General features: G+C 44.6%; 2 protein-coding genes across 2 annotated transcripts; both read right to left on the minus strand.

Annotated features, from left to right (window-relative positions):
• Nucleotides 1-521: 521 nt before the first annotated feature.
• Nucleotides 522-5,825, minus strand: LOC146725109 (uncharacterized). Its single transcript, XM_085484365.1, has one exon. It carries the CDS (start codon nucleotides 5,823-5,825, stop codon nucleotides 522-524), a length of 5,304 nt encoding a protein of 1,767 aa, XP_085340491.1.
• Nucleotides 5,826-8,699: 2,874 nt separating this feature from the next.
• Nucleotides 8,700-9,855, minus strand: LOC146725110 (uncharacterized). The gene has a single exon (XM_085484362.1). The coding sequence runs from the start codon at nucleotides 9,798-9,800 to the stop codon at nucleotides 8,772-8,774; it is 1,029 nt and encodes a 342-aa protein (XP_085340488.1). The 5' UTR covers nucleotides 9,801-9,855; the 3' UTR covers nucleotides 8,700-8,771.
• Between the last annotated feature and the right edge of the window lie 3,294 nt (nucleotides 9,856-13,149).

Below are 13,149 nucleotides of genomic sequence, written 5' to 3' on the forward strand. Positions count from 1 at the left end.
GATCGATTCGATAATCGAACGCTTGAAGCGCGGCGTGTAGGTTCAGTGCGTGCTGCCCCGTGCCGGATTAACTCAAAAATTATAGAATTTCAAATTATCGACCTACTTCTTCATTCTCTTTGAACAAATAATAAAGTTCTTGACCTGGGGTCAACTTACTTCTGAACATACCGCCCGCCTCGAAATAAAGATTTCGAAATGTCTTACAGTAACTAAAGAACTTACCCCAGGTTTGGGTTTGTTTTTTTTTGTTACATAAAGAAAAAAAAAGAAAAAATAAAACGTTAATCGCTTAATGATTTTTCGAGTGAGATTCAGTGATTACATATTGAACAATAACAGGCATTTGGTTGCTTACATGATTGAATAACAATATTAAGACATAGATTCTTACTAAACTTACATTAACGCGACGCGAGTGGTCTTGAGTAGTCAAGGATATTGAGCGCCGCCCGCCTTAACTAACTACGAAGGACTTGACTTGTCCTAATTATGCGAACGATTGAGACGTTGCATGCGCATTATGGAGTTGGGTTTTCCGCAGTACCTGTCTTACGTTCCGACAGTTGATCGATTAAGTTAATATCGATAGGTAGTAGGCACAATTTAGTTACTGGTCGCTTGTATTCGGACGTCGCTGTTTTAACTGAGACGACTCGAGTTAACCCGTCAGAGCCCGGATGACAATGAATAACTCGCCCTAATTCCCATTTACACGGTGGGAGAAGGGGGTTTTGAATCAAAACCATTGAGCCAACCTGAATCGGAGGCGTTTCTCGACGCCACTTTGATCTTTGTTGAAGAGTATTGACATAATCTGACTGCCACTGCTTCCAAAAACGCTCCGTAATCTGTCTGAGTAATTGCCATCGCGACAATCTGTTTTCGTTCAATTGTAGAACGGAAGGTTCCGGATTCGTAGTAATGGCAGTCCCAATCAAAAGGTGACCTGGGGTCAGGAACTCGTAGTCGTCTGGAGTATCATTGAGTGGAGAAAGCGGCCTTGAGTTGAGGATAGCCTCAATTTTGCACAACACTGTCGTGAACTCCTCAAATGTCAATGCGTGTGAGCTTACAATTCGACGAAGGTGGTGTTTGACACTCTTCACTCCTGCCTCCCATAGTCCTCCAAAATGAGGAGCATGAGGCGGGATGAAACTCCAAGTGATCCTATCTGTTGCGATTAAATTGAGAAAATCCGTATTGCGTTGAGCATCCCGATACGCGCGGGATAGCTCTTTATCGGCTCCTGTGAATGTTGTACCGTTATCCGAATACATAACTGCTGGCAAGCCTCGTCTGGCGCAAAATCGTTGAAATGCGTTCAAAAATGCTGGCGTTGAATAATCGCTGACCAACTCGAGATGAATGGCTCGAGTTGCCAAACATATGAAAACGGCTATGTAAGCCTTTCGTGAGGTGATTCCTCGACCAGCAGAGGCTCGAATGAGCACTGGACCGGCATAATCGATGCCGCTGTGCAAAAACGCCCTCGTTGGCGTTGAGACTCGAGTTGATGGGAGTTGACCCATTAACTGATTGGCTACCTGAGCTCTTTCTCGCGTGCATCGAACGCACCTGTAGATAACTGATTTAACTAAAGGCCTAGATTTTATAATCCAAAATTCTTGGCGAATTTTAGACAGGGTAGACTGAAGACCGGCGTGCAGCGAGGCTATGTGCGTGTAGCGAATGAGCATTGTAGTAATTGGATGATCAGCTAGTAGAACTGGATGTTTGGATTGAAATGGTAGATGAGAATGCTCCAATCTTCCGCCAACGCGGAGTAGACCATTTGCGTCTAGGAATGGATTTAATGATATCAGAGCGCTGTTTCTTGATAACCTCTTGTTTGACTTGAGTAAGTAAAGTTCTTGCTTGAACACCTCTGCTTGAATCATATGCAACCAAAAGTTACGAGACTGCATGTACTCAAATGCTGTAATGGCGTGGGACCGGACGTGATCTTTGTGATCTGCCGCGTGCTTCCGTTGACATTTGTTTATGAATCGGTATATATATGCAGTGACGCGTATCAATTTTGGCCACCATGAATACCGTGCAGCAAGACTCCAGTCTTCACGAGTACTGTTTTGATGAGCTTCACATGCCTTCAGTTCCAACTGAGTTTCGTGGTGCTCTGATAGAATTTGATGAGGCCACTCATCAGAATGAAGATGCAACCATGACGGCCCATGCCACCATAGGTTGATGGATATCAAATCTCGGCCGAGTAATCCGCGCGAAGCACAGTCTGCGGGGTTTTCACTGGTGTTTACGTGATGCCAACTACCGGTTGGTAATCGTGTCTGAATTTCGGCTACTCTATGAGCTACGAAAGTTTTCCAATTTGAGGGGTGCTTCTTGAGCCATGCGAGAACTACAGTGGAGTCTGTCCAACAATAAATCGCAATGTCGCTTAAATGAAGTGACTGCTTGATAAAGTCAATCAAGCGAACTAGCAGAACGGCAGCAGAAAGTTCGAGGCGAGGAACCGTCATTGGTTTAAGAGACGCGACTTTAGATCGCCCAGCAATGAGCGAGACCGTAATTTTCCCAGAGGAGGATGTCACGCGTAAAAACACCACTGCTGCGTAAGCGATTGTGGATGCGTCCGCGAACCCGTGTAATTCCACAGTTGCCGTTCCGGACTCAAAACCTGTCCAGCGACTCAGTTGAATTTTTCGTAGATAGGGTAATGACTCGTAGATAGACTTCCAGGATGATAAGATTTCGTCCGGAATAATGTCGTCCCATCCGATACGGTGTCGCCATAATTGCTGCATGAGAGTTTTCGCCTTTAAAATCGCAGGTGTGACCCACCCGAGCGGGTCGAATAATCTTGCTATTGTTGATAGAATTGCTCGTTTGGTGTTAGGAACAGTTTCAGATAATGTAATTTGAAACTGAAAGCAGTCATGTTTCGGGTTCCAGACAATACCGAGGATTTTTAGACTGTCATCAGTCTCCAAATTTTTTGCGTAAGCCAATCCATGATTGTCAGGCTGAATATCTGAAAGCAATTCTGAGTGGTTACTGGCCCATTTCCGGAGATCGAAACCACCACGGTTCAGCAAATTACAAAGTTGAGTGCGAGCTTGCTTTAACAGTGTGATATCGTCTGCACCAAATAATACATCATCGACGTAGATGTTTTCTCTTAGGATGGGAGAGGCTAACGGAAATGAATCTCCCTCGTCACAGTTCAATTGTTGGATTACTCGAAGAGCAAGAAACGGTGCTGACGCAGTGCCGTAAGTAACGGTAAGGAGTTGATATTCCTGTATAGTTGAGTTGTGGTCGACCCACAGTATCCGTTGGTAGTCTCTATCTCTAGGATCGATTAATATTTGGCGATACATTTTAGCGATGTCCGCAGAATATACATATTTATATTGCCTCCAGCGCAATATAACTGCTTGTAGATCGGACTGCAATTTTGGGCCGGTGTACATGTGAAAGTTGAGAGACGTTCCATTGGATGTGAGGCAGGAGGCGTCGAACACGACTCTTAAACGGGTTGTCGAACTTGTCTCCTTGATGACTGGATGATGAGGTATATAGGTCGCTTGAACATTATTTGAATGCAAAGGAGCGACTTGCTTCATATGATTTAATTGCTCATATTCGCGCATGAAGTACAAATATTCTTGTGCCAGTGTGGGTTGACGAGCAAATTTACGAATTAGCGACGAAAGTCGGCGTTCAGCTATGCTGCGAGAGTCGCCTATTTTAATAGGCGGGCCCTCTTTAAAAGGGAGTCGCACGACATATCTGCCATCTGCTGTTCTAGTATGCGTGCGTTGAAAGTGATCCTCGCATTGTTTATCTTCTATGGACGCATGAACATGTTGAGGAGTTTCTTCAACCTCCCAAAACTTACATAATTGCCGTTCCAAGGAGCAGCAGTGAGCAACTGCATGATACCTTTGTTGTGAACTGGGTAATGGTGAGCCTTGAGGTTGGGCTCCGACATGCGATGAAACCAAAGTAGAGCCGACTACATGGGTGTTTTGTATGACATGATTAGGGATTGACGTAGGTCCAGATAGAATCCACCCGAAATGCGATTGTATAGCGTCTGGTTGACCTATGGGTCCATTGCGTATATTGACAAGAACCTTGCTATACAAATCAGCTCCAATAATGAGGTCAATAGGAGTTGATCCAGTCGGATCGTCATCCGCTAAGGTCAAGTTGGAGATGTGTTTCCAGTCACGTAATGACGAAGCGTGTCTGGGAGCATACTTCGTCAATGCTCTCATGATGTAAGCTACCGTGGTGAAGGTTGGCTCAGGTTTATCGCGAGGCGAAATATTAATTAACGCGGCAGATCGGCATGTACCGGTATCTGCACAGCTAATCCCCGAAGTTGAAGTAAATGTTTGCATACGAGGTAAGCGTAAAATTTGCGCTACGCGTTCCGTAAGAAATGTGAGTTCTGAACCACCGTCAAGTAAGGCTCTGACAGTTAAGGAACGTCCAGAAAGCGAATGTATTTTCACCGTTGCCGTAGACAACACCACAGGAGTCGGTGATGTAGTTAACGTGACCGCTGAAAGCGCTGTGACATTTGATATATTAGTAACATTCTGCGAACTCGATGACGCAGGAATGCTCGTTGTTTGTTGCAATGAGCCCGAGTCAACGTGGATCATTGTGTGATGCCGCTTGCTACATTTGCGACACGTGAATTTACTCTGACAATTAAGTGCTACGTGCTTATCGCTTAAGCAATTGAAACATCGCTTAAGTTTCTTTATCAATTCGCGTCGTTGATCCGTGCTCATTGAAAGAAATTGTTGACACTTAGAGAGAAAGTGAGATTGTTTACAAATTGGACATGACAAATTAACTGACGCAGTTGCGGTGGCGCTTGTCACTCTCGAATGTGACTTCGTTTTATCGTGTTCGTGAGGATGGAGTTCCTCAAGCGCTATAGCGCGCGAAGATATGAAACGTATCAAGTCTTTGTACGTTGGAGGATTTTCGTTATCGCTACTCTTCAATTTCCACGCTCGACGCGTAGCAGAATCAAACTTTTGTGAAATGAAGTATACTAATATATCGCTTACAATATCCTCTGCTGTACGATCAAGACGTTTCAATGTCGCTAACGCTTGTTCCGTTTTATCTCGCAACTCGTGAAGTTCTGACGCTGATTCGCGAGTCATCTTTGGAAGATGATATAAGGTCGACACATGTACTTCGATCAACCGTCGTTTGTTCTCGAAACGCGTGGTTAACGCTTTCCACGCGACCTTAAAATTTTCGGCGGTTACTTTGATTCCTGATATCGCATCGCGGGCCGGACCTGTCAAACTAGAGATCAAAAAATGCATACGAGTGAAATTTGACAATTCTTTGTTATCTATAATCAACGACTGAAAACGGTCGCGAAAGGTCTCCCAATCCTCGTTTTTTCCAGAAAAAGGCGGTAATTTAATAGGAGGGAGATGCTTTAACGAGAATGACGATGCGTCCATTTGCGCAAAAGAAGTTTCGAGGGATGTATCTCGACTTACGACAGGAACCAGGTCTTCTAGACATTCGTTCATATGATCCAGGGCTGATTGATAGAGATCTTCGTGAAGGTCGAATTGATTCTTCTTGAAATAATTAATTGACCCTTGATCATCCTCTGGAACAAGTTGAAGCAGAATGGTGTGATTGTGCACACCTTGAGTCCATTGAGCTTGTAAAGTCGCAATCCGTGAGCGAACCCTTGCGGCCGTCAAATTAGAACGACCAATCTTTTTGAAATTGTCGAGAGCTCGAGCAATTGAGTGGAAGATAGTTTGCTGATTTGCAAGAGCGTCTTCCATTTTGACACTATAGTTGTTTATGAATATGTCACTAACACGATACTTAAACGCGATTACTTGACTGACTGTATCTCGAATCACGCTGCACTTAAATATCACTGGTGTCCTTAATTCAGTGTTCTCGATTCGTCATTACTCTCCCATCCGGCTCGAAGGACCAAAAAATGTTTGCGCGTACGCTCGATTGCTGACGTTGAACGCTCACGCACGAAGCTACGGATCCTGACAATCGGGTTGTAAATCCGATCGTCGATATCGGTCTCGCGTATAGATTGCACAGGAAGATTCAAAGTGGACTGTATCTTAAGGAGGGTGGACGCGCTCCGATTGGTGCGCAGGATGGGTAACGATTTAAGCCACGTGCCGAATCGAGAACCAGAATACGGAATTATATGCACAAATTACACAAAAACAATCCATTTATTAACTAAATTTGTCCGAGAGTCACAATGTACATAAACGCAAATTAATTTGAAACCTTTACATAAAATCTTTATCTATTAACGAATAAAATAGTCACCGCGAAAACACGTATGACGTGGTTGTTAAGCAGTCCGAAATGTCTCACTATATGGTATCTAGCATGTGTTGCATGGACACCACCGAAAAACTATTTGTTGCATAACAATTGCTAGTTACGATGAACACGCTCGAAACTCGTGTATCGAATCGTTCGAAATCTCACATTAAGATTTCGTACACGTTGCCGATTGCGGCGAATGCGATATTAAATCGCGAACCGAAATGTTTCAATTAACATGGAGAATCACTGATCACATAAATGTTACAGTGCGTTGAGCACCACGGGCTCGAAGGGATGAAAAAAAGGAACGCAAACACAATCACGACATCAGGTATCAGTCCCAGATGACTGATCACGTGATCTGCGCGCTCCAACTCACGTGATCTACGCGTGCCAAGCGAACACGCGCGAGCCTCATGTATACAATTATTACGTTCGTGGAAACAATCGGACTTCGGCACCTTGATATTTCACCATTGCGTGAATTCTGGTCCCAAATCACTGAATTCCGCTTCGTTAACAATGTTTTGAGCGCAAATTTTATGTCGCGTATATAACGGCGCACCTTATTGCTACCGTTAATTAGCGAATGTCAAAGTGAACGTATTTCACATCTCACTTATCACTGAATCACAGCAGAATATCAATCTGATTATTTTTTTTATTAATCAAACGAACTACGAACAATTAGAATCGCGACGGAAAACCCACATGTGACTAATCGCAAAGCCGTGCCAGGAGCGAATGCCCAGATTCGATGACGAGGCAGTTCATCCCCGATCGATTCGATAATCGAACGCTTGAAGCGCGGCGTGTAGGTTCAGTGCGTGCTGCCCCGTGCCGGATTAACTCAAAAATTATAGAATTTCAAATTATCGACCTACTTCTTCATTCTCTTTGAACAAATAATAAAGTTCTTGACCTGGGGTCAACTTACTTCTGAACAGTCGGTAAAAGAACGTATGTTGGTATATTGTCGATAACGTCGGTAAAAGAACGTATGTCGGTATATCGTCGGTAATGTTGGTAAATCGAAAGTGTTCTCAATTGATTATTGTTTAAATGACTACTTTGTTGTACGGATTTACGAAGTTATTTTTTGAGACACAAGATTTTTAAGAGATTGAACTATTTGCGTTTTTCCGTGTTAGAATTCCGAGGGTGGCACCGCATGTGGTGGTCGACCCTAGTTTTATAGCCCGACCTTTTTTTTATAGCTTCCGCAGTGACGATGGAAAAGAGGAAAAATGCGTCGGAGATTTTTCTAGAATGTTCTCTTCCACGTGGTAGAAGCGTCTCTGAATTTGCTAACACGCGCGATTCCTTAGGTTAACGTGAATTTCACTTACCTTTAGTAGCACTTTCTTGATCGTGTCGGCTCGTACTTGGAGGTAGTGCGTGCGGCGAGGGTCGTTCACTGGGATGTTTGGCGGCGGCAGGCGTCGTGGTTGGAACGTTATTGGTATGCACTTCCACTGTAGGAGTTCGTCGTTGTTATTATTTTTAATGTTGAAAATGTTCTCGTATTCAGGATCGGCCTGATATTCCACTCCGAGGAATTGAGAATATTCCTCGGTCGCTGATTCGCGATAAAGTCGGTTTAGTTTTCGTAATTGATTCTTCCTTCCTGCGCGTCGGGTCTTAGGCATATTGAATTTGATGCATCCTCTGAATGATTACTCAAATAAGGAGGGTTGATATGCGGCGGACCTCACTATCAATTCCTTATTTTGGCAAATGCTGAGAATGTTAATTCTGACTGTGATGAGCGGTGGTCCGCTCCAAACACAGTTTGAATTATTCTGAATTCAAACGCCGTATGACAAATTTAAACGCTATCGTATTTTATCACGGGAGTGGAAATTTTGAAGAATACTGAACACTAGTTTTCACACATGAATACACTGATTTATTCGTATAGTAGTACAAAATTCGAGACTAAAACTTAGAATTAGAATTTAGATTTAGACTTAGAATTTAGAGTTAGAATATTATACTTAGAGTTAGAATTTTAGAATTAGAGTTAGGATTTAGAATTTGGACTTAGAGTTAGAATTTAGGAGTGCGACTATACTGTTCGGTGTCGCGCAGAGAACTGCCGAAATTCGGGACTGCTCTGAGGTCCTTCGTTTCGGCGGCTCGGGCCTGCGGCGGCCTGGAGAGGGGGAACTCTCCGGAGTAGGGGCTCTCACCGTGGTGGGAGATCCTTAGGCGCTACGAAGCGCCACGCTTAGTTTCTAGGCGGAGTTAAGCGTCATGGCCGGCTTTGGCGCGCTTTTCAAATAGCGTTTAAGGAACTTGGAGTAAACGAAAAAATTTGTACGGCCGGACGTGACACCTCCCCCCTTAAAATAAAAATGTTGGAATTTAATGTTCCAACATTTTGGACTTAGTTTTCTATGCGCTACGATTAGGTTCTTAACTTAACATTGGTTATGTAAATATTTATTTAGTTCGCCGTAATCTTTCATTGGGGGAACACTCGTAGGGTGAGTTTTTGCACACACTTTGCCACTGTCTGATTCGTTAATCGAAGGGGTTTGTTGTGTGGGCAGGGTTAAGGGTGTTTCTTCTTCGTTCGTTGGAGGGGGTTTCAGGTGTAGCAGTTCTCGTCCGTTGTCCTGTTCTCCGTCCGCTGATCTACCAAGGTGTAGGAGGACGTTGGTCACCGAGGTCCAAATGGCTCCGAGTAGATGTAGACTCCATCCGTACACCGAGTGGAGTGCGTACCCATGGATCAGGGTGTCGATTATTAATTTTATCAACCGTACGGTAACGAAGATGCCAAGTACTCCGGCGCTGGCGGATCCGAAGCTTATAAATCCCTTCCATAGCCTGGCTCCGGTATTTTCCGCTATTCGGTCGAGAGATTTCTCGTCTAATAAATTCAGCAAGGAGAAACTGCCTGTAGGAATTTCCTGTCCCATTGATCCCCTGGCGATTGTGTGGAGCATGGAGGGTTTTTCCACGGGGAACATGATATGGTCGCGAAGACGATCAAGATCTTCGTTCGTATAGATACCACTGGAAGCGAGTGAATCCGGGCTTACGTACTTCCATGAGGGTTTGGTTAGAGGCCTGATAGTAGGCGGTGCCACCGATTCCACGGGTTTCGGTGTTAGTCTATACCAGGTGTTGTGTATTTGGTATAGAGTTGGTAATAGTTCATTGCAATCCCTCGATGTTCCGGCTTTAGTAAGTATCTTCGATCTTGGTAAGAGGAAGAGTGACTTATTTTGATGAGTGACGGGGAGTTCGTTGTAGCACTCCTCGGTAGGTCGTAGGCGGCATTTGACAGGTATACATTTGATGAGGTGTATAACTTCACCTGCAGTTATGGCGGTATAACCTGGAGACTTCATTATTCGATGCGCCATTTCGTCAGGTGCTATGCTTGCTAGAGAAAGTGCGTTGAGGAGGATCTGCCTTTCCAGTGCACATTTTTGCTCCATAATATCCTTGTATAGTTGGGTCAGCTGGGTTTTCAGGTGTTTCTCGACGTATATAAATTTTGAATTCACATATGTGAAGATGTCGAGGTTGTCGATTCTGACCTTGGAACGGCTTTTGAATGTCCGTTCGGGCCTCGTTTCGAGGATACACAGCTTGGGATGTTCCTTTCGCCAAAGGTTGTATCCGCATACGTTGGTCTCGGTTGTCCTTGCTAATGCGAAGGTTGTGTCACGCGCCGTGACTGTATAAATCGTTGGCGCTTCCTCTTGGGGAGTGCTGGGCGACAATCGATATGCTATTCCTTCGTAGAGAACATCGTATCGTCCAAAGTGACAGTTGTCAATTGGCAGGATTGTCCGGAAGGTGGAGGCGCCGTCGGCATCAATGCATTCGCCTGTCGTTACGGGACAGCGAGTGCCGGATGGAAGTATCACTTCATTGTTATTGTATCCAACGGGCAGCTCCAATTGTCGTATCGTGATTCGTACTGAGGCTTGCACGATCACGTCGTCCCATGAACCGTATGCGTCGCTGAACTGGGTGCCGCTGCATTTTCCGTCTGTCTTAACTGATCCTGCGAGTGTCATTGCTCTTAGGTTTGTTGCATTTGGCTTAATCCCAGTAATGTGCTGGTTAACTCCTAGGGATATGGTCCCTGTTTCGTGCAATTTTCGGCATGTATCTGCCGATATTTCGTGGATATACTCCTGTCTTCCGTTCTGCACCGCTGCTATATGAGAGTGCATTCCGCAGTAAAATATAGTCCGGTCTATTTCGATTTTGCATTGGTAGGCAGGAGTATGCACGAATTCACTGAGTTGGAGTAGTTGTATATAGACTTCCTCCTTCTTAGGTTCGATGCTGTTGGTTTTACACTCTTCGATATCTAAGAGGGAGAGTGTTGTGATGTTCAGGCCCCGTCCTCCACAGTCGTATCCGATTAGTCCGCTGGATAGTGGGGCCAGGAAGGCCATGCCCAGGATAATTGCGAGAGTCCTCATCTTAGCGTGGTTGGTTGATTACTGGCCCGTCCTCCGTTGGGGCGTCCGAGATATATTCGTCTTCGGAGTGGGGGTCTTCAAGGGTGGGAGCTTGATGTGGTGAGGGCTTTAACTTGTCCATATGTACGGTTTTAGTCTTACTATTGCTTATAGCTAACTTAACGTTATTTTTACCTAGTATCTTTATTATCCTATAGGGACCTGTATATTGGTCTCCTAATTTCCCTTTGTTAGGTTCCTTAAGTAAATAAACGCTATCGTTAATCTTAAATTTACGCGTATTGATTTTCTTATCGTAGTATTTCTTACTTCTATTCTTAGCATTATTTAAGTTTTCGCGTGCGGCTGTTTGGGAATCGCGCAATTTGTTGAATAATGTGGTTAAATATTGTGTATAGCTTTCGTTAGTCATGCTTTCGATGTCCGGGTCGCTCGAGGGGACCCGCGCGATTTTCCCGAAAATGAGTTCGTACGGAGTATATTTTGTACCCTCATGTACGCTCGTATTATACGAAAACGATGCTAGTTTTAAAATTTGATCCCATTCACTATTTTTATCAACAAATTGCTTCAAATATTCCCAGAGTACCTGGTGTGATCGTTCTACCGATCCGTTCGCTTGTGGTCTGTACGCTGTGGTCTTACATTGCTTGATTTTAAATTTTCGGGCTACTGTCCTCATGAGGCTGTTTATAAAGTGTGAGCCCTGGTCGGTGAGGATCGCTTTTGGCGCGCCGAATGTACAAATAAGGTCGTTAGTATATGCGTCTGCTACTTGTATCGCTCCTGCTTGTCGGAGTGGGATCGCAAGGGAGTATTTGGTTAGCAGGTCCTGTATAGTTAGGATGTACGTATTGTTTTGTTTCGTGGTTGGGAGGGGACCCATTATATCCATGGAGACCTTTTCGAAGGCCGAATCGGGGGTGTCGGTTAGGATCATTGGTTGCTTGGTTTTTACGCGTACCAATTTCTTTAATTGACACGCGCGGCAGTTTTTGACGAAATTTTGGACATCAGTTTTTATACCGCTCCAAGTGTAGCGTTTTTTAATCCTATTGTAAGTTTTGGTGATGCCATTGTGTCCTGCTACCGCGGAACAATGATTTTCGGCGAGAATTTGTTCCCTTTGGTCCTTCCCGGGGACCGTTATGTCGTTCGTACAAATAAATATTCTTATGTCGATTTCGTCTAGTATTTTAATTAAGAGGTTATATATCGTATTCCAATCTACATTGTCAACGTTGCCTTTACTGATCGAGATCGATTGCAAGCCCAATTCTCGGATAACGTCTAGTAGCGAGTGTATTGCTTCTTTTATTATTTCCTTTTCGGTAACGCCGGTAATCCTCTCCTTTACCGCGAGTGAAATTACGCGTCGGGTGCCCTCGCGACTTACCCTTGCCCTGCCCAAAGCTGTATCTCTGGTCATCGGCAAGGAGTTCGCTACTTGCAATATTTGGGCTCCCTTGTCGATCGGTGTTCCTTGTTGCGTTATGAAAATGACAAGGTTATCTTTTCGGGTCGCGAAATTGTCCGGGATATTTATCACGCGGGGCCTCACGGCGGCCCGTGGAATGAAAGGACTGTTTACGTTTATGAATAACTCCTCGCTACTGGAACTAGAGTTGCTATCGGTTTCGTTTTCCGAGTCGCTGTCCTCGCTGGAACTAGGGGGCGAGTTTGTTTCCTCTGATTTCGAATTATCGGGGGTCGGTGAGGGACGCTGTTCGCCGCAATCCAGCTTGTTTGTGATTCGTGGAGTTTTTGTGCCTCGCTTCTTCTTGGTGGTGAATAGGGATTCATTGGAGTCGGACAATCTTTGTATTTGTGAGAGAGGGAGGACTCGCTCGACTTCGGGCATAGGGTCTGGGGTAGGATTTCGCGAGAGGGCGTCTGCATTGGCGTTTATTTTTCCTGCTTTGTATAATACCTCATACTCGTATTCTAATAGTTTTAGACGCCATCGGACAAGACGGGAAGATGGGTCTTTTACTGAATGTAGCCACACCAAAGGTTTGTGATCCGTGACCAATTTAAACTTCTTACCGTATATGTAAGGCCTGAAGAAATTTACGCTGTAAACTATTGCTAATAGTTCCTTTTCTATAGTCGAATAGTTTCGCTCGGCCTTATTTAGTAACCTGGAGGTGTAGGCTATAGGGAGGTCTTTTCCAATCGGCCCTTGGCTCAGGACACCGCCTATTGCATATCCGGATGCGTCGGTAGTTATAACGAAAGGTTTCGTAAAATCCGGATACTGTAGTATCGGTTCTTTGCACAATGCATCGCGGAGGTGCGTAAAGGCTGTCTCCTGTTCCTTATGCCAAACAAAGGTCTCATCCTTTTT

Source organism: Nylanderia fulva, unplaced genomic scaffold (assembly GCF_048542155.1).
Source record: "Nylanderia fulva isolate GAGA-0341 unplaced genomic scaffold, ASM4854215v1 Scaffold1038, whole genome shotgun sequence".
NCBI lineage: Eukaryota > Metazoa > Arthropoda > Insecta > Hymenoptera > Formicidae > Nylanderia > Nylanderia fulva.